The 22,784-nt window shown below is 38.1% G+C and overlaps 1 protein-coding gene across 1 annotated transcript in view; it reads right to left on the bottom strand.

Annotated features, from left to right (window-relative positions):
* Window positions 1–7,125: 7,125 nt before the first annotated feature.
* Window positions 7,126–22,784, bottom strand: part of LOC135202058 (chymotrypsin-like elastase family member 2A) — a 34,138-nt gene continuing 18,479 nt past the window's right edge. Inside the window, exons 6-11 of the mRNA XM_064231325.1 lie at window positions 21,249–21,412; window positions 20,481–20,581; window positions 15,985–16,155; window positions 14,166–14,290; window positions 9,201–9,334; window positions 7,126–7,532 (exon numbers count right to left, since the gene is read on the bottom strand). Of these exons, the coding sequence (XP_064087395.1) occupies window positions 7,359–7,532; window positions 9,201–9,334; window positions 14,166–14,290; window positions 15,985–16,155; window positions 20,481–20,581; window positions 21,249–21,412 (869 nt within the window). The 3' untranslated portion in view covers window positions 7,126–7,358. The remainder of the gene's footprint in view (window positions 7,533–9,200; window positions 9,335–14,165; window positions 14,291–15,984; window positions 16,156–20,480; window positions 20,582–21,248; window positions 21,413–22,784) is intronic.

Here is a 22,784-nt window from a genome sequence, read left to right as displayed (position 1 = left end):
GCAATTGATCAGATGCAGGATTTTTTAAAAAATGACAAATTGCTATTCTCTCTAACTTGAGACTGACATCCTTTGTTCTGTCTAGTTTTGGGAACTTCTTCCTGGTGATATGGTCTTTTGTGGTTTTCTTTTCGAATTACAGTCTAATTTTTGGGTTCATGTCGTGTCCATTTTCATTATTAATTACGCTTGCTGTTTCACTGGTTTGATATCAAGATTTGTTTGTTTGAAATGTAATGTCTTTTCGTTTGTCCTCATTCATTATTATTATAATATATTCTGACCCACCACGCATACAGCAGTCCGGAAAATATGGACTCTTAATATAGATATCGTTATCATAATCATTAGTCGTAACACTATAGCTGCCATAATGTCTAGTATCATTATTCTTTCTTTCTGACTCGATTTAGCTACCTGTCGAATCTAGTCAGATAGTTACCAGTGAAGGAATTCCTACAAGGGCCGGAGAGACCCATTTTCACATTTTCATCTGTAAATCAGCCTTTTGCTTTTTACATGTTATACTTTGTGATTTGAGCAGTAGTTTCTCATTGACTTCACAGAAGGTTTCATGCCTTATAAGTGGATCGCCGAAGACTTTTTTTCAAATTTTTTTAAAAGCATTTGGACTCGCTGTATTTAGGAAGACCAGTATAGTAACTGATATATATAGAATGAAGATCTCCCTCGTCTTTGTGTAACTATCAGCTGGCTACGTAGAGGGCATTGTCGTCAGTGCACCTCAAGCAGCGCACTGTAGGCATTACTTTGTATGCATTCCCGCTTCCTTTCTTCCATCTTGCTGTCCAAAATCTATATCTCGGGGGCATTGTGGGTTTTTCCTCTGTTTCGTCTTTCGGTCGTCATACATACACATCTTGTGTCCCGGGGGGGGGGGGGGGGGGGGGGGGGGGGGGGGGGGGGGTAGTTAGTGCCGTCAGTGCACCTCACTTGGTGCACTGTAGGCTTTACTGAAAGTTCTTTGCATCATTCCTTAGGCCCCTAGCTGCAACCTCTTTCATTCCTTTTTCTGTGCCTCCGTTCATATTCTCTCTCTTTCATCTGACTTTCCAGTCCATCCTTTTAACAATTGTTTCACAGTTCAAATGCGATGTTTTCCTCTTGTTATACCTTTAATTAAAACCTTCTCGTCAATTCCCTGTTCAGTGCTGAATAACCTCTTAGGTTCAAGTAGTTGGCCTTTGGCCTAGATTCTTTAATTTCAGTTCAATTCAGTACATCTTATGTGTTTTCTGCATCGCTTTATCTTGATGTCCAACAACTCCAACTCCCTATTTTTGCTATATTAAGCCCTGAATAACTGGACTTCTTCCCATGCTTGGCTTTTTAGCCAAAATTTCACTATTCTTTAAATCAATAAAGTTTCTTTTTTAATTTTAATTTCTTACCCTGATTCCTGATTTTATGCTTTAAATTTACATTATAGGATTAAAGTAACACTGATGATAGTCATGGGTTGATGGCTGGACCAGTTGTCGGCAGAAGATAATAAATGGTACAAAATGCAAGAGTTGTCCTCTTTTTGTTATTATGGCCTGGAGGATAAAAAAGGCTATAGGAAATTAGAGAAGTGTTGTCTCAAAATAAAATGCGATGAGGACGTTTCTTTCGCCATGGCTTTGGTTCCAAGTAAGGTCCCTTAAAGATACTCTGAGTTTATTGAAAGGATCTGGGTCCTTTAAATATACTCTTGAGTATATTTAAAGGACCTGGGTCCTTGAAATATACTCTGAATATATTTAAAAGACATGGGTCCATTAAATATACTCTTGAGTATATTTAAAGGACCTGAGTCATTTAAATATACTCAGTATATTTAAAGGACCTGGGTCCTTTAAATATACTCTTGCGTATATTCAAAGGACCTGGGTCATTTACTTATACTCTGAGTTTATTTAAAGAACCTGCGTCTTTTGAATATGCTCTTGAGTATATTTAAAGGACCTGAGTTCCAAGTATAAGCATGAATTCCTCAGAAGTCCTAAGTTTCTCATATTTTCGTAATTCAAGTTTATGAGTTAGAGGCATTTGCTCTGTTTATCATTAAGATTACATTTATTTTGGGTTTATATATCAGGTGTATTTAGTAATCATGTTCGTTCGAGAGTTGAAATCTTCAGCCAAAAAATTTGTTGGATGATTGATATTAGGATGCAGTAGACATTCAAAGTATGAAGTGGTTTATATTTGATGTTAATTGCACTCAAAGTAAATCATTCCTGTAAAGAATGCGGCAAGTAAAAGAGAGAGAGAACCAGGCTTCATAAGAAAAATGATTCCCTTCATCTTCCTTTCGATGGCCTAGTAGTGGTCAACACTTTGATTTATTCAGAAATTCGATGTCGATCCATAAGCAATTTTCTGTTGATTTATGAATTTTATATTTATCGTTTTTAATACGTGTCTGTGCACACACTTGTGATGATCACGTTATTTCCAGCCTCCCATCTCTTTCCGGTCCTCTCCCAAATACGTATTTAGGCTGTGTCACGACCTTGGGCTAGGCTGTGTCACGGTCTAGGTGCGTGGGCTGTGTCAGGCTCTGAGGTTAGCCATGTTTGTCACGTTGTCTGCAAGGTCGGGGTTTTCGAGCCTTGGCGACGCGTATTTGGCAGGAGAACAACTATAGTTCTGTTTTATACGAAAATTTTTAACCTTTGGGCTTTTAAGTAAGTAAAAGTAGATGATGCCTATTGATTCCGAGTAAAACACCTTACAGCCTGATTGCCTCCTCATCTTAAATATTCTTCAAGACTTCCAAGGGTCTAGATTTAGGTTGTGTAAACCTGTTTGACCTGCAAGATGGCAGTCAAGAAAAGGCCCATTTTACAGTAGCTTATCATTTGAATATGAGCCTGTTGGCGCGCTCTACACGTGCTGGAACCCGGGGGTTCTGTCTCTCCTACCTTCCCGATCCCCTACCAACCCACCCCGCATCCACCTAGGGTGGACAAACGGGTTTGCAGTAGGAGGGTGGATATCTCCCCTACCATGCAGTTTCACTACCTACCCCGCCCCGGTTACACCAGTTTGCAAGGCGTGGGTGGCTGTGTCATGTCTCTCCTACTGTCAGCCCGGGGGAAGCAAACTAAAAATCAGATTCTCTCGGATTTTATTATTACAGATAGGTGCCCGGTAGTGATGAGGACTTCTGTTGCATTCCGTAGCTGCGCTCTGAACGCTTTTGAAACTAGACAGGTTGAGTTTGTATGCAAGTAGTGTACGTTCCCAAACCGACATTAGGACCCTTGTTGAAGTGTAAACTTGAGGGTATGGTGTCTGTCGGGTTAAAATTTAATTGTAAGGCATCCTGGCTCTCGGGTTTGTGTTCAAACTCTATAGAACACTTTGTTTTTGGGGCTCAGTATTACGCATGAATTTATTTTATAGTTTTGTGGGAGTGTGTCGGAGTACTTCACACTAGGAAGTCATTGTAAAAGGTTAGAAAGCTCAGCGTTAGTGTAGTTAATAGTGTTTTTTTATATATATATTTGCTTTCCAGTTGTAATGTAGAAATAATAAAATATTCCGTAAGAGTTCATTCTTACGAAATGTGATCAGCTGCGCTTGCTTCAGTACTGAATTATTTGTACTTAACAAACTCGGATTGGTCTTTTGTATACAAGTTATTTATTGATTCATTTTGTCCATTTTAAAGTTATTTATTGATTTCTTAATGAAACTAACTGTTAGCATAATGCCTAGTCTCAACAACGGCGAAATTTTGAGTGATGTCAGGAAGGGAAGCATAATTATATGTGAATACGAATGATATGTATCGATTTTTTTTACACGAATTGAATACATATTCTCTTACAGAAACAAAATCGAAAATGTCACCAGGCGTCATGCTTGGCTCCAGTGGCATTTTTTAATTTTAAGTATCTCTCTCTCTCTCTCTCTCTCTCTCTCTCTCTCTCTCTCTCTCTCTCTCTCTCTCTAACTGTTCATCGACTCGGACTGGCTTCAGCAACAGGTTTTAAAGGGTCAGGAATGTCTGGTAGTAAACGGATCCTGCAGGTAGAATCATTCGTTCACCTCTGCGTCAGAAATTTGATATTCATCCAAGCGGCCAAGCAACGTTTGTTAGATGGGGAAAGATGGTCTAACATCCGTATCTATTGCCCCTCTAGATAAGAGGCCTTTATAGACGTTCACGTAGTGCTAGTCAAGGTCCAAAGAACTAGTCAAATGGACGATTGTTGGAGTCGTACTCGTAACTCTTGGTTTTTAATGGGCTGTGTTTTGATGACTGACAGGGACCATCAAGTAGCTTGTGCGTTGCCGTGTAGTGCTGCAAAATTACTTGTTACTTACTACGTTCGGGTCTCGTATGTTTGATAGCAGGAGAAAATAAATTGGCCATTGATTCTTGTGTTTGTGTATATATATGTTTACGGCTTAGTGAGGAATGAACTCCATTTTTATGAAGATGAGGTTGCCAACCTCGTGCCCCATGCCAGGCCAGGGGTATTCAAAGGGCTTATATGCCAGCGTCCTCAGGCATTTCTTGTCAGTTACTGGTCTAAGTACTGACCAGGCCCAGTGTCCAGTGTCGCTTATTTCCGTGATTGGAAGAACAGCTGTTCGTGCGTATAAGTGGGCGTTTGACATGAAATGAATTTAAGCACGTTAATTACGATTTATTAAAATAGTTGTGTATGAATGTAATACAGGGTCATCCACACAAATTAAGCTCTACAGCGTGTAGTAAAGTTTCATGTTCTTCATATACAGGGAAGAGGAAGCAGTGGGAGGTCACATAACCTCATATTGTTCTGTTTCGTATTTGATACATACACCGAGGCATACATCCACGCCTACTCACACACACTTATACTCGTACATTTATGACGACGCGCGCACGGACATATATTTGTTTATATATATATATATATATATATATATATATATATATATACAGATATATATACGTATATCTATATGTATATATATATATATATATATATATATATATATATATACACACACATATATATACGTATATCTTATAATGTATAAAAAATATATATATATATATAAATATACTATATATATATATATATATATATATATATATATATATATATATATATATATATATATATACAGATATATTATACGTATATCTATAATGTATATAATATATATAATATATATATATTATTATATAATATATATATATATATATATATATATATATATATATATTATATATATATAATCTATATATACACACACATACTGAATGTACCAAGGACGGAGGCTGTTTATTCTAATGCTCTTGGCTACCATAAAAGTTGAACGTTTTTAAAAGAGACGTTAGTAATTCCTGCATGATACATGGGGTTATCTAGTATATTGCGTCGGAAGACTTACCCAGGGAATATGCGGAGAGAGAGAGAGAGAGATGGGTTGGTTGGTTTACGTATAACTTCATATACTATAAGCAGTGTGACTTATGGATTCTTGCGTATATGTTAATAGAGTCGTGTAAACTGGTACGAACGAAAAAGAAATGACTGTCAAGAGCACCAATAGTACTAGGAAACATTTCAGGACTGCTGATCCGATACCAAGAACCTCTCACTCATATTTTAGGAACGAATCCTATGAAATTCACACCGATGCCACCAGAATCATAGCTTTACTATATTCATGGTAAAAAGAAATATTAATAAGACAATGCAAGACAGCTGGGAGTTTTCAGAACTAGGTGTACTAAATGATTAGAGTAAGTATTCAATGATGTTTGCCGGACAAAAGTACACTTTTTTTTAATTTCCTTTTTTTTATTTCCTTCTTTTTTTGCTGTTGGAGAAGAGGACGATGTCCGGACCATAGTGCCATAAGTAGTTTTTTTGGTTATTTTCGAACATCTGCTCCGTTTATATCGTCTTCCTTCCATCTGACCCTACCCACCTCTCGGGCGCCTCAGTGGCGTGTCGGTATGGTCTTGGCCTGCCACCTGCCACTGAGGGGTTAGAGATGTGATAGAAGTTCACTCTCGACGTGGTTGGAAGTCACGTCAAGCCGTTGGTCCCGTTGCTGAATAACGACTGGTTCCATGCGACGTAAAAACACCATTCAAACCTACCCACCTTCATTAACTTTCTGCGCTGAATGGCCTCAAAGGTCCCAGCGCTTGGCCCTTGGCCTAAATTCTATGTTCATGGGTGGTAACAGCATAATCCCAAAATGAAGTCCTTGCACAGGATACAGTAAAGTCAGATGTATCCTTCGATGATGAGAAGACGCTGCTTTGTGCCTCAGCACGATGTTCTTGGAACGCGAAGGTCACCTGGTGCGTTGTTTTCTGATCAATGGTTGAGCTCAGTTGCAGCCATTTCACTCGATGTGTTTTACTCACAAAAAAAACCTATCGTACTTTTCAGTAGGATAATACAGTATTTTTCATGTAACAGTGTTTTTAATGTTCTTACAGACCTTTTGGTTTTCCGGTTTCATGAAGCAGACAACTTTTTTTTCTTTTTAACTAAATGGCGTGAATTTTTTTTATGCAAATCTGTAGAGGTTTTGTTTTCCCAGTAATTATAGTATTTTCATATCATAAACATTCAATCATGACATTGTTCAATGTGATTAGGATCATTTTTTATTTATTTGTTTATTTATTTATTTTTTGCTGTAACCTTTAATTCTAAGATCATGGTCATTTTAAGTTTATTTTTTCGGTTTTTCAAAATTAAGATTGTACTAGAGAATGTAAGACAGAATGAAAGTAATACTATTCTGTCGGTATCTGAAGTTAGAAGTTTGAAGTTTCATGCAGACAAGTGTAAGACAGAAGTTGGAAACTGTGAGTGAAAACGTCAAAAATATGATTTTTACCGTTGGATAGAGAATGCTGTTTTTGTTGTTGTTGTTGTTGTTGTTCATGCAATCCACGGTTTGTTTTGAGTAGATCAGTGATGATGATGATATGTATATTGGAAAATTTGGGCCCACATTATCTCACGTAAATATTTTATATACAGAATTGCGATTTTTTTTTATACGATTTATTTTGACCTCTGTTGATTTTTAGGGATGGCTGATTTAGGATAACTCGACTTGAAAATATTGAAATGAAACAACAAGTGTTTCTGTTTTATATTTTTCATGGTATTACACGTAACAGTTCTCATTTCTTTTTTTGGTCACTTCTGGTCGCCCAACAATAATAGTTATCTCGATGCTCTCACTGAGACCCTTTGTCAAGTGTACTAAAGTTCACGGTCTTATTTGGATAAAATCGTATCAATAATTTTCTGTCGGCTGGACTCTGTCAACCACTTCCCTTTACAACGTTCTCTCAGCTTAATTAAACTTCCTTAGATGTTGAATACAACTCCCATGATGCTCTCAAACCAGTCAATGAAGGCGGCCACCTTCACCTGCCCGTCGGGGAACTGGTCGTTACACTCGCTGGAGCTGCCGAAGCTGATCACCCCCACCTGGTAAACTCGGCTGCCTTCCCGGTACATCACTGGTCCGCCTGAGTCACCCTGGAATGGAGGAAGGGAGATCTCCTGGGGGAAAAGTCTCTCTCTCTCTCTCTCTCTCTCATAGCATTTCTTATTGTTGTTATATTGTATTAGTCTTTTTGTTTAATATGTTTATAGCTAAGACCTATGGGTACAGGGTGCCCATGAAGTTCCAGTACCATTACAATTATTGATTGATTGTAATGGTACTGTGACTTTATGGACACCCTGTATTTCAATTCATGCTTCGTTGCAATGCAGGTCTTTCGTTGCGATTCTATGTCCGCTGTAGCTTTCTTTATATATATATATATATATATATATATATATATATATATATATATATATATATCGTCGTGTTGGTGATCAATAATTCGTTACGATCATTACTATTTGTTCATTATTATATGAAATATTTTTCGATAGAAAAGTATTTAACTTTTTAATTTACTCTTCGACTAAGAAACAACATTTATAAGTTGACTGTGAGTATTCGTATGAAAAGTGGAAATTTTCCTATCTAATTTTACTTTTTTTTTTTATTGTTGTCGATGTTGGTAATACTCATCTTTACACTATGAAAATTTGAAAATTATTTATATATTTCCTCAGTTGACAAATTGTCGAAACTTATTCATTGGTTTGCTTACCAACGTTTGTTTACATTTTGTTTGCTTGTATTTTAGTTTGTTGTAAAAAGAAACGTCTTGTGCCGGCTTTGTCTGTCCGTCCGGCCTCAGATCTTAAAAGCTACTGAGGCTAGAGGGCTGCAAATTGGTATGTTGATCATCCACCCTTCAGTCGTCAAACATACCAAATTGCAGCCTTCTAGCCTCAGTAGCTTTTATTTTATTTAAGGTTAAAGTTAGCCATAATCGTACTTCTGGCAGTGCTAAAGGGACCAAAAACATACGCCACCATCGGCGTATGTTTTTGGTCCTTATAGCACGGACAGATGTAAAACATTCATGAAGTGATATTGTTATTATTACCCAAGCATTTTTATCAATCTGTACCATTTATTTGAAAGGAAACTGAATTGCAAATTGGTTATTTTAATTCCATTGTTGGTGAAAATTTAGTTTTATACTTAGTATTTCGACTTCAAAGTCATTGTTACCACTCCTGCTTTCAAGTGACTGTTGCCTCTTACTACTACTATTACTACAACCACTTCTACTACGTACTATTGAGTTCCTCGTTGGACGAGTGGTGTACGTGCTCACCTACCGATTCGGTAGTACTGAGTTCGATTCCCAGCTCTGCAACGTGGAATCAGAGGAATTTGTTTCTGGTGATTAGAAATTAATTTCACGAAATAATGTGGTTGGGATCCCACAATAAACTGTAGGTCCCGTTGTAGCTAGGTAGCCAGCAGGTTCCTAGCCATGTAAAAATATCTAATCCTTCGCGCCAGCCCTAGGAGAGCTGTTCATCAGCTCAGTGGTCTGGTAAACTAGGATATACTTAATTATTGCTACTTCCAAATCATTGTTCTGTATCGAAAACTACTACTATTACCACTGCTGCTACTTACTGCTGCTGGTTTCAGATCACTGTTACTCTCCAAGCAAGTCGAACCCATTGAAAAACTAGAATTGCTACTACTAAATATTAATGCCTTTTCAAGACAATAGGATCCTTTCTTTCAAAACCACCACGAACACCTGTACCACTGCTACTACTTACGGAACAAGAGTGCTTCCTGGCCGATCCATCGGTGCACATCTGAGTATCTCCCATCCAGGAGCCGTACAGAGCTCTGCAGAGGGTGAAGTTGTACCCCACTGTATTGTAGAACCGGAGTTTGTCCGCTAATGTTCCTGAAAGCAGATGAAACAAACCCGTTACTGCGACCTTACTTTGGTGAGAAGTATAAATATCTCCTGGTTCTCCCGTAGGGGGGCTGTAGTGCCGTCAGCATTATTTAAAAACGTTCTTCTCAGCGTCCCCTCGGCCACTAGCTACAACCCTTCTTTCAGTCCTTTTACTGTACCTCCGTCCATACTCTCTTTCTTGCATCTTGCTTTGCACCCTCCCCTAACAATAGATTCATAGTGTAACCCAGGTTTACCCCCTGCCACACCCTTAAAACTTTTCTACTCGCAGTGTCCCTCTCAGCAGTGAATAGCCTCATGACCTCGTTGGTCTCAGCGCTTGGCCTTTGGCCTACATTTCATATTCTACCTTCTCTGCGATCCCTCTTCACTCCTATGGAATTCTCGAAGGTTGTCTGTTTGGTCAGAGTTTACTGAGAGAGAGAGAGAGAATTCTGCCATTGGCCGTATTTTACCTCTGAGTAACGTTGCTGTGATCATTCCGTGGTCTCATGATACCAGACGGTAAATCCGTAATGCTGTAGTAATATCTATCTAGTCTCGCATTACTGAGGATACTTAGTTGGGATTACCTCTTTATTATTATTATTATTTTTTTTTTTTTTTTTGCTCTATCACAGTCCTCCAATTCGACTGGGTGGTATTTATAGTGTGGGGTTCCGGGTTGCATCCTGCCTCCTTAGGAGTCCATCACTTTTCTTACTATGTGTGCCGTTTCTAGGATCACACTCTTCTGCATGAGTCCTGGAGCTACTTCAGCCTCTAGTTTTTTTTCCAGAGTCCTTTTCAGGGATCTTGGGATCGTGCCTAGTGCTCCTATGATTATGGGTACGATTTCCACTGGCATATCCCATATCCTTCTTATTTCTATTTTCAGATCTTGATACTTATCCATTTTTTCCCTCTCTTTCTCTTCAACTCTGGTGTCCCATGGTATTGCGACATCAATGAGTGATACTTTCTTCTTGACTTTGTCAATCAACGTCACGTCTGGTCTATTTGCACGTATCACCCTATCCGTTCTGATACCATAGTCCCAGAGGATCTTTGCCTGATCGTTTTCTATCACTCCTTCAGGTTGGTGCTCGTACACTTATTACTGCAAGGTAGCTGATGTTTCTTGCACAGGCTCCAGTGGAGGGCTTTTGCCACTGAATCATGCCTCTTTTTGTACTGGTTCTGTGCAAGTGCCGGGCATTCACTTGCTATGTGGTTTATGGTTTCATTTTTCGTATTGCACTTCCTACATATGGGAGAGATGTTATTTCCGTCTATCGTACTTTGAACATACCTGGTTCTTAGGGCCTGATCTTGTGCCGCTGTTATCATTCTTCAGTTTCCTTCTTTAGCTCTCCCCTCTGTAGCCATTGCCAATTGTCATCGCTGGCTAGTTCTTTAGTCTGTCTCATGTATTGTCCGTGCATTGGTTTGTTGTGCCAGTCCTCTGTTCTGTCTGTCTTTCTCCTGTCTCTGTATATTTCTGGGTCTTCGTCTACTTTTATTAGTCCTTCTTCCCATGCACTCTTTAGCCACTCGTCTTCACTGGTTTTCAGATATTGCCCCAGTGCTCTGTTTTCGATGTTGACGCAGTCCTCTATACTTAGTAGTCCTCTCCCTCCTTCCTTTCGTGTTATGTATAGTCTGTCCGTATTTGCTCTTGGGTGTAGTGCTTTGTGTATTGTCATTTGTTTGCCTGGTTTTCTGATCTATGCTGCGGAGTTCTGCCTTCGTCCATTCCACTATTCCTGCGCTGTATCTGATTACTGGCATTGCCCATGTGTTTATGGCTTTTATCATAATATTATTATTATTATTATTATTATTATTATTATTATTATTATTATTTAAAAATCCACAGTTATATAACTGTGGATTTTTTAACAATTTGTTCTTCACGAGACTGTGAATTTCTTAACATTATTATTATTATTATTATTATTATTATTATTATTATTATTATTATTATTATTAATTATTATTAAAAAGATGAAACCCATTCATATGGAACTAGCCCACCACAGGGGCCACTGACTTGAAATTCAGCCTTCAAAGAATATTACGGTGTTCTTTAGGGAGAAGTAAGAGGAGGTAATGCGGAATGCAGATATAAGAAAAGATAAATTAACCAATAGAATAAAATGTATTAAAATGTAAGTTGCAAAATAGTATTAGTATAGTAATGCATTGCATCTTCGCATGAACATCTGAAGTTTCCAATTTGGTTTCACTTAACCGAGACATAATTCTACATAATTATCTCTGCGTGTGTTTTGATCTTACCCAGAACTGCGTCTTTCTTCCATGATATATATAATTATGCCACGAATAACATTGTGATTTTACTTTTCGTTTCAACTAGAGCTGCCTCATGCTCCTGGATTATTATTAAGATATATAAAGTTCAGATGTCACTTCGTTATCCGACTTGACTGAGGTTTATTTCCATCATGTCTACCACCGCGGTCTCGTCAAATATCGCTGGTTATCTTAAAAAAGATAACAGCGATCTTCATTTAATGAGATTCTGATTTCATTAAATACACAGGTCTGACGGTAATGGAGGTAATTCACGAAGAACTATACTGATTAGTAGTCATGCCGTTACATCACAGAGGTAATTTTAACGCCGTTGCCTCTGATCCGTCATGTTTTATTCTCGCACATGACTGACTCCGTAGGGGGATAGTGCCTTCAGTGCACCTCATGCGGTACACTGTAGGTATTACTTAAGGTTCTTTGCAGCGCGCCTTCGGCCCCTAGCTGCAACTTCTTTCGTTCCTTGTGCTGTGCCTCCTTTCATATTTTCTTCCATCTTACTTTTCAGCCTCTCTTAGCAATTGATTCATGGTGCAACAGAGCTTTTCCCCCTTTTGCACCTTTCAGACCTTTTACTGAATGCCCTCATAGGTCCCAGTGCTTGGCATTTGGCCTAAATTCTATATTGAATTCAGTTCAATTCCGCACTTGACTGAGACGTCATTGCATCACTGTTACTTAAGCTCTCACGTATTCTGTTACCGCACATTACCGAGATATAATTGCACCGTGATTATATATCTGATTACAGTCATTATTAATATTGGAATAGACCAAAGCGATTTTAATTATTATTTTAATGTGTATGTCAACGTGATCTAAATTATAGATGTCAAAGGGCCTAGATTAACTATTAGTCTAGAATTATCAAGATTTGGATAAACCATGAATACTCGTGCGTTCTCACTTGACTCATCAGTGTGGCAATCTTTCATTATAAGATGTGAATTATTCAGTCTTGTTTACTCTAAGTTCTTAGATCATTTTTCGTGCTCTGCATAGGCTTTTTTTGTGTTCGCATTCGAATGTTATATTGTTGATGAATGTTCTCTCTCTCTCTCTCTCTCTCTCTCTCTCTCTCTCTCTCTCTGGGTGGAAACTAGAGCTGAAGAGATACAACACATCCCATTGTGGGAACTTCTTTACATACAATATATATGAAATGGAATAAGCTGCCACCAGAAGTTGTAAACAGCAGCAGTCAGGAAGTTTAAAAGAAAGCTGGACAAAATCATTAGGGCGCTGTGAATGAAGAGTAAAACCTTCTCCAATAGATAATCGAGCACACGATGTCTCCTCGAATGGACTGACAAGTCTTTGAGACATCCTAATCCTTGTAACTCCTCGTAACTCTCTCAAGCAGGCTGACTCTTTGAACGGGGTAAATATAATTAATGAATACATAAGTGTGATTATCTCCGGTAGGTACAGATAAAAGGCGAAGTTTATGTAAGCATGTGCAGATGTGTATGAGTATGAAGTCTCGAATAGAAAATTACACAAACAATAACCAGCATTTGGGATTCTGTGTGGAGTATTATTTGGATGCCGACTGTGTACGTAATTAGCAGCAAAATACTTTTGAAGTTCCCGGGGATGACAACGGTGTATTCAGTGCATGTTATCACTTAATTATCGTATGAGTCAGCGTAATGAATCAATTTGAACTTAAGCATTTGGAAGTCACTTGGGGAAAAGTGCACCGAATTGCGCTGCAACATAAAACATTTTGAGAGGAAAATAATCATTACCTGTCCCCCGTAGTGGGTTAGTGCCTTCAGTGCACCTCATTTGGTGCACTGTAGGCATTCCTTAAGGTCTTTGCAGCGTCCCTTCGGCCCCTAGCTGCAACTACTTTCATTCCTTTCACTGTACCTCCTTTCATATTCTCTTTTTTCCATCTTACTCTCCACCCACTCATAACAATCAGCGCCTCAGTGGCGTGATCGGTATGGTCTTGGCCTGCCATCTGGGTGGCTGCGAGTTCGATTCTCGGCCATTCCAATGAGGGGTGAGAGATGTGTATTTCTGGTGATAGAAGTTCACTCTCAACGTGGTTCGGAAGTCACGTAAAGCCGTTGGTCCCGTTGCTGAATAACCACTGGTTTCATGCAACGTAAAAGCACCATACAAACAAAGAAACTCATAACAATTGTTTCATAGTGTAACTGCTTTGAGGTTTTCCTCCTGTTACACCTTTCAAACTTTTTCACTGTCAAATTCCGTTTCAGCCTTAAGCCCCTTCCACACGAAGGGCAGATGCACGGCGGGCAGACACTGTTACCAATTTTGCGAGTGGATGGCGATCACGAGGTGGTCCAAGTCATAGGTTGGCCTGCCCATGAATACTGCCTGCCGTGAATTGTCTGATCTGGTAACACTGTTTAAAAGCGAGAGAATCACGGGCAAATCAGATTGCCCGTCGTGTGGAGGGCTTTAGTTGCCCCAGTGCTTGGCATATTACCATAAATCTGTATAAATCAAAATCAAAATTCGTTACCTGTCTCGGTCTTCCCCCATCCAGCCAGGAAGACGGGGACACCTTGGAAGGTGTTGGTTTTCCATTCCCGCCGCGCCAGACAAATAGGAGCCACTCTGTGGCTGAACGTCAGTGGTGTCTTCAACCTGCCGAAAGAATTCATTTATTTATTTTATTTATTTTTTGGAAAATACATTAAAGCAGATTTACAGATATTTCATGGTATTTACAGAAAAATACATTAATGCATATTTACAGTTATTTCATAGTTTTCATAGAACAATACATTAATGCATATTTACAGTTATTTCGTCGTATTTATAGAAAAATACATTAATGCAGATTTACAGTTATTTCATAGTATTTATAGAAAATACATTAATGCAGATTTACAGTTATTTCATAGTATTTTTAGAAAAAAAATTTATTGCAGATTTACAGTTATTTCATAGTATTTACAGAAAAATACAACAATACAGATTTACAGTTATTTCTCAGTATTTACATAATTACAACAATACAGATTTACAGTTATTTCTCAGTATTTACATAATTATACAATGATAATTTATCTCCTCACCGGGACCTATTACTTTTATAAACAGAACATTGCATATTTAAGTAGTCATCAGGCAAGCAACTTTTTTCGTTTACATCTGTAAGGTTTCATCAATATATATATATAATATATATATATATATATATATATATATATATATATATATATATATATATATGTATATATAGTATATAAATAATCTGTTACTGAACACTAGGTTTTTAATCATTTTTTAAACCATAATAACTGTACTATTACTTACAAATTTACACTGGTGATAAGAGTTAAAGTGCATAGGAGGAGGTATTATGAAATTGAGTCGTGTGATGTCAGAGAGATATCATAAACTCGAGTAATGTAACGTGTTTAAATAAAGCATAAAAGCAACGTCAGATTTTTACATATATAACACTGGTTCTGTTCTGTGGTGGATGCTGTCAGACGTAGAGGCAGAGGTGGAATTTTGACATTAGGTGTCGTACCGTTCTGTTATGTTTTACTTCTTGTTGGTTTTCAGCTTAAAACTTTTTCGTGTCCTTAGGGATCTGGTGTTTATATATATATATATTATATATATATATATATATATCTTATATATATATATATATATATATATATATATATATTATACATATATATATATATATATATATATATATATAGATAATATATATATATATATATATATATATATATATATATATAATATACTATATATATAATATATGTCAAAGGAATGATCAGCCATTGCCCAAAAGAACATTAACCTTTATTAAATTGAATATTTTTTCTACACTGTCCAGCCTCTTTCGTCTCGGCTTCCTTTGGAAGTTCCCCGTAGAGGGGGAGTGCCTTCAGTGCACATCATTCGGTGCAATGTACTAGGCATTACTTAAGGTTCTTTGCAGCGTCCCTTCAGCCCCTAGCAATTTAGTCATAGTGCAACTGCAACTGCAAGGTTCTCCTCCTGTAACACCTTTCAAACCTTTTACTGTCAATTTCCGTTTCAGCGCTGAATGGCTTTGGTTGCCCCAGTGCTTGGCATAAAGCCAAAACATCTATATAAATCAAATCAATCCTTTGGAAAGTTCAATGTACCGTAAGTAATGATACACCGAAAATTTTCACCTGGTTGATACTTAGCTATGCATTACAGAAGTGTCAGCCTGTAACTCGTGTCATACTTTTTTAGATTTGATTTTCACTTTTGCTAAAAATGATAAACGCTAACTAATACTCTGATGAACTCTCTCTCGTACTACAAACCTGTTCTGCACTTACTTGTAAAGGGCGATGTCGTAAGGCATCTGATATTTCGGATGCAGAAAGATTAATCTCGTATCCACCTCCACGACATAACCGCCTGTGGCACTTGGGACGTCCTTTTGGTGAGCTCCCACGATGACGCTGATGGAGCTTGGGTAGTACAGGTTTGTTTGGGCGTCGTTCATCCTGGATGCGGAACACACAAACCCTTAAAAGTATATCTTAGTTCAACCAGACCACTGAGCTGATTAACAACTCTCCTAGGGCTGGCCAGAAGGATTAGATTTTTTTCAACGTGGCTAGGAACTGATTGGTTACTTAGCTACGGGAGCTACAACTTACTGTGGGATCCGAACCACATTATATCGAGAAATGAATTTCTAATCACTAGTATAAATTTAAAAATTCCTCTGGTTCCGCTTTGGCAGCAGCGGGGAACGATCTCGGTCTACCAGATTGGTAGGCGAGTACGCAACCCACTCCTCCAGTGAGGAAACTAATTATTAACCTTCTGTGGTTTTAAATAGAGGCCTTTACCGGGCTGAATAGAGAAACGAGGGTAATGATGTAGAATGGAATAGAGCAGAATGGACCCGATACATTTGCTAAACCAGTGGCTCATATTAAGTTCATGGTTATCTCCGGGCACAAAGCTGAATTCCATCCAACCCCTTTCCAGACAACGGGTCTGCATAGGGATTTAAGAAAGGCACATACCGAAACTTCCTACAGCATACTTAGGTAGTTGACTATTTGGCCAGTTTCGCACTCAGACACCTGTCATCTAGAAAGGGGTGAAATGGAAATCTCTCTCAAACACCCGACATCCATGAACTTATATGAGTGATATACCTAATGTTATATTTCATGCCTTTTCAGGTTATCCTGGATAATATATTTACATATTACTATTTGCTGTTTTGGACGCTGTGGTCGATAACTTGCCGTGTCGAGAAGTTGAAGGTATTAATACACCGTTTCCAATTTTGGTTGTATAATTTGTGGGAATCTGTTAGTTGTCGTCTGAAATTTCACTTTGATGTAGTACATAGTGGAGATTAGAATTCAGGAATTCAGGAGGTTTGAATCATCATTTTTCACCAGTTGATACAAATGACATTGTAATCATTCTACCTTCTTTATAACAAGTGATTTTTGTATGGTGAGGTTTTCTCTCCTACTATGAGATTCAGGGCCTCTGTAACACGGTTTTTTCGCAATAACTTTTTATCTATGCATTTCATAAATATAACGCTTATTCAGAATACATATTATATCAACACATAAATTTTGAGTGTATTCTGCACTACGTAGGTTGAATAAATTTGGTACTTATAATGTAAAAGTGACCTTTTTTGAAGATGGGCCAACTTACTCAGATAAAAGGTTTCGAACGCACTCGTTACGTAACTTATGACATCATTTTTTCCTTCTTTCTCGATGGATGATTGGCTATACGTAACGAAGGCTAAACCTCTGGCAACAATGACATACAAATTTAAATACAAGCAAAGCAGTACACCTTTATGAACTCTGAAACCTCCCCACTGATAATTGTCATAATGAACAAACCAACAAAATATGTTAATAAATACAAAAACACTTCGATTATTAGTCTAACTCCCAAAATAAGTTTCCAAAGAAATTACAGTGTACTTTATAGGTCACAATCAGATTGACAAGATGTAGGGAATAGTTGGTAATTACCAAAAACATAGTAGACAAGCTTGATTTGATAACTGCTATATCCAATGTCAAGCAATTTTTATTTATTGGCTATCTACCTATTTACTGAAAAAAATAGCCGGTACCGTATATTGGCTTTAAACCTTCACCAATAATTATCGTCAGAATGGTGACTTCATGAGGCTCCACCCACTTTCGCCTCGTTATAATTCAGGATAACACTGAAGGCTACCATGGGCATTGTTGGATTAGAAAATTTAACGTCTGGCTATTAAAACTAATTTCTCGAGTAGTTGTAAGAAGTGCTAAATGATCATCAAGGTTCCCAGCAGTTGGTCTAAATGTTTAATTCATGTATATTACTGCTATACTGTTGCGGCACTACTGCTACAGTAGTATTACTACGCTAGCACTGATACCCCACCCACATCTATGTATCGTTCCGCCATTCATAAAGTCTTTGGGTTTCAGAGCCGATGGCATTTCTGTCTGGTGGATGGGCGGGGCAACATTTAGTCAAAAGATGTTTGTTTACCTTGCTTACGTAATGAATGTTTTTCGACTCTTGGCTCGTAATCATTGGCCATGGCGTCGGCTAGATCATTTTTGCTCTATAAAAATCAAAACTATCGGGTTTAGGTTATTGATAATGCTGACAAAATTTGTGTGTGGTTGTAAAATATACATATATCAACTTTCAGCTACATCCGATGCTTTGACAAGGAGCAAAGTCCAAAAAACCGTGTTACAGCGACCCTGAATCTCATAGTAGTCTTAGAAGTGTCCTCCTTGTGACATTAGACTGACCCTTTTCCTGCATTAGACCCTCTTCCCTCTCTTGGCTTTGGACGGCTTTGGACTTTTTCCTCCTGTTGTTATGTATTCCCTCCTACTTTTGGGTTTAACCTTTAGTTATTTTGGATTTTTAGGCGTACTTAACTTAAGGCAGTGGTTCCCAACTGGTGGTCCATGGTGATTTTTGGGTAGTCCATAGGATTTCCACTGTATTTGGTAAGAATACCCTACCGTGCGATAATTTGGGCTTGAGACGCCAGTAGCCAGGAATCCATTCACAAGTGATATTCACAGAGTTCCAGAGGATCTGCCGGAGGATTTTTTTGGAGCTGAAAAATGATTTGGCGGCTCAAGACATGCACCGACGATCTACCATGGAAAAATTCTGGGCCAGCATGGTTGCCACTTACCCAAAGCTGTCATCACACGCACTCAGATATCTTTTGCCATTTGCATCAACTTACATGTGCGAGAGTAGGTTTTCATGTCTGCTGCACATTAAGTCGAAAAGCAGGAATCGTCTTGCAGTGGAAAGCAATATTCGTTGTGCATTATTAAGTACCATTCCAAACATTGTAAAGCTTGTGGTTGAGAAAAGAATCAGAAGTCTGGTTGCAAGTAAAAATGAATGAATTTAATTTGCAAGGAAAGTGTTTATTATTTGTATACTCTTGCGTCCTTTGGAAATCTGTTTGTTAGAAAGAAACAAAAGGTTACACAACTACGAATTCCATTTCTAGGAAAGTCTGTTTTTAAGACATATTAAATTGTAGGTCTGGTTGCAGGTAAAAATGAATTAATATAATTTGAAAGGAAAGTATTTACTAGTTGTATACTCATGCATAATTTGAAAATTATGTTTATTATAAATAAGTTTTAGGGCAAAAGGTTACACAGCTGTTCCTCTTCCATTGAATTATGTTTTTAAGAAATATTAAAATGTTAGCTGGCTATTCTTTTGTGTAATTTCTCGGAATTATTTTGAATAAGTGTATTTCAAACCCAAGCGCTTGTTGTGTATACTTTCTTAATCAAAAATTAAATGGTCCACGGCATACTGCTTATTGGGTTGGCGGTCCATGGCGTGAAACCAGTTGGGAACCACTGACTTAGGGCATAACGTACCTCCTTGTCTAGGACTTACCCTCTCGCTGATTTGATCTTGAACAACTGGTAAGTTTGGAATAAACAAATTTCCAGCCTGTGAGTGCCTCAGTAGCATGGTCTGTATGGTCTTGGCCTACCACCTCGGTGGTCGCGAGTTCGATTCTCGGACATTCCACTGAGGGGTGAGAGATGTGCTTTTCTGGTGATAAAAGTTCACGCTCGATGTGGTTCGGAAGTCACGTAAAGCCATTGGTCCTGTTGTTGAATAACCACTGGTTCCATGCAACGTAAAAACACCATACGAAAAAGCAAAACAAAAACTTTCCAGCCTGTAGTTTTCTCATATCATTTTGAACTGTAAATTCTCTTAGATTTGGAGTTGACACAACTTGCTTTGGGCTTACCTACTCTTTGCGTTGACCTGGAACTTTCTTCTCTCGTTACACTGGTCTATCCTTTCGCTCTCCTGGTCTAGGATTTTTTTAACCATTGTTACTTTGTGTATTTAACCACTCATAAATATTGGGCTTCATACTTGCTCTAGGTCTGACTTATGCTCTCACTAATTTGGGGTTTGACATCCGATAGGTTTAGAATAAACACTTCTTGGCTTCGAGTTACCCTTTCATCACTCTGGACTTTTTCCTCTAGATTTGGACTTCTGTTACTTTGCTAGGACGGACGGCCAACCATTTTACTGTATTAACCTATATTTTCGAGTCAGCCACGAAGCCATGCAGACCTTTCATAATTTCTTACAACACCTCAGAGGGATTCTTTTCGACATCTTCCTACACAGGGCTAGGTAGGAAGAGTGATCCCAGCGCTTTCACAACGACAACATTATGAGCAATGCATGTTTATAAATAACCCGTAAAGTAAGAATTAAACAGGAATTTTTTCATGGTTTATATTTTACCCACCTGTAAGGACAGTGCGCTGCAGTAAGAACCCAAAATTCGTGAATTATCGTGCCTCCACACCATCTCTTTAGGCCATTGCTCCACTGCATGTAAGTCCAAACCTGTGAACAGGTGGCATACATGAGATATATATATACATATATACTGGGCTGATACACGCGAGAATACACACACACACACACACACACACACACACATATATATATATATATATGTATATATATATATATGTATATATATATATATATATATATATATATATATATATATATATATTATATATATATATATATATATATATATATATATATATATACTGGGCTCACACACGCGTGCATACACACACATACAAAGACATATATTATATATATATATATATATATATATATATATATATATATTATATATATATAATAATATATATATATATATAGTATAAGTGTGGTTGAGTGTTTTGACATGCCGTAAATGCACCTCGCGATGTACTGTAGGCATTGCTAAAGGTTCTCTTGCAGTGCGCCTTCGACCGCTAGCTACAACCCCTTTCATTCCTTTTACTGTACCTCCTTCCATATTCCCTTTCTTCCATCTGACTTTCTACCCTCTCCTAACAATAATAATTCATAGCGTAACTGCGATATTTTCCCTGTCACACCTTTTATAAAGCCTTTCACTGTCATTTTCCGTTTCAGCGTTGAATGGCCTCATAGGTCCCAGTGCTTGGCCTTTGGCCTAAATTCCATATTTCAATTGAATTCATTGACTAACCATCCAGGGGTATGCGTTGGGCGCAGTCTCTGCTCCGTTGACAATTCTGGCGTTGGAGAGGCCGCAGAGGGGGTGGGAGAGCTGAAGTGAGGGCGTGGTCGTCGTAGTGGTCGACGTGGTGGTCGTCGTCGTTGAAGTGGTGGTGGTCGTCGTTGTTGGGACTCCTGAAAATGAATATTGCTTGTAGTAAGCGTTTCTGTCATTGGGAAGATTGCTATTAAGAGCGATTCTAGATGTCTTGGACGTGCTGTCAAGAGCACTTTTAGCTGTCATGGACGAAATGTCACTTATCTGCAGACCTTCCTGGTATATAGTCATTATTGTTATTGTATTGTCAATATGAATTGAATCGTGTCTCGTGAGAGACTCGTTTAATGGACACATTGGGCGCCACCCCCCCCCCCCCACCCCCGCCCCCTAATTCTGTGAGATGCATAGTATATCAGTAAAAGACACATATACAAGACGCCCAAAAATGCTGAGTCACACAGTGAGGCAACCATGTCATAAGTACTGGGCTTTATATATAATGTTATTAGCGTACTTACCGGAGTAGTAATAGTTTCTGTTTAGTTTATATGACAATGATAGAAAAATATAAAATCTGCAAATGCTATCTAGTAGAAGGGTAATTTTAAAAAATGTATTTCCACTTGTAGCAACAAAAGTTCAGTTCAAGAAAAGGTCTTAGATATTTTGAAAATTAATCGCAAGGAATTTTTGTTTAAAGTACTGATGTGGTACTGTTATGAGCAAGGTGACCCAAAATGGTCGTCAGCTCTATTTACCGGTACAATGATATATAGTTCCTCATTGGATGAGTGGGTTGCGTACTCGCCTATCAATCTGGTAGCACGAGTTCGCTCCCTGCTGCCGCCAATGCGGAACCAAAGGAATTTTTTCTGGTGATTAGAAATTAATTTCTCCATACAATGTGGTCCGGATCCTACAATAAGATGTAGATCCCGTTGTTAGATAACCAAATTGTTCATAGCCACGTAAATAAAAATCTAATCCTTCGGGCCAGCCCTAGGAGAGCTGTTAATCAGCTCAGTAGTCTGTTTAAACTAAGATATACTTAAAGGGAAAACTATTTCTTCGCGCAACTTGGGATAGTTTTATTCGTCCGGTGTTGTTATGCTTTTGGTTTTATTTGAGCCTTAAAAGATATGTCAGTTGCTACGAAAGGTTGCTTGATTTATTTTTCTAATGGAAAAATATTGATCATATGATCATCCCCAATTCATCGAGCAAGTTTCGGTCTTACCAATCAAAAATGTTTGTCGACAGTCGAACATTATTCTTCACGGTGTCTCTTGATGATGAACAGTGGTTTACAGCTATCAGCAGCTTTCGGCAGATGCTCTTAGATCGTGAATGTTGATAATGGGGAATTGTTTATTCCATAAATAATGCGAGTTAACATGATACACCGTTGTTTTAGTAAGCTGACGGTAAATATCCACCTTCGATATCACATAGATTATCGTGACTGGGGGAAGTTCATGGTGCTTACCGTCCGCCAGAAGTTACACG

This window comes from Macrobrachium nipponense, chromosome 30 (genome assembly GCF_015104395.2).
Source record: "Macrobrachium nipponense isolate FS-2020 chromosome 30, ASM1510439v2, whole genome shotgun sequence".
Classification (NCBI taxonomy): Eukaryota; Metazoa; Arthropoda; class Malacostraca; order Decapoda; family Palaemonidae; genus Macrobrachium; species Macrobrachium nipponense.
Note: the sequence above shows the minus strand (reverse complement) of the source record. Positions and strands in the feature narration are given on the sequence as shown.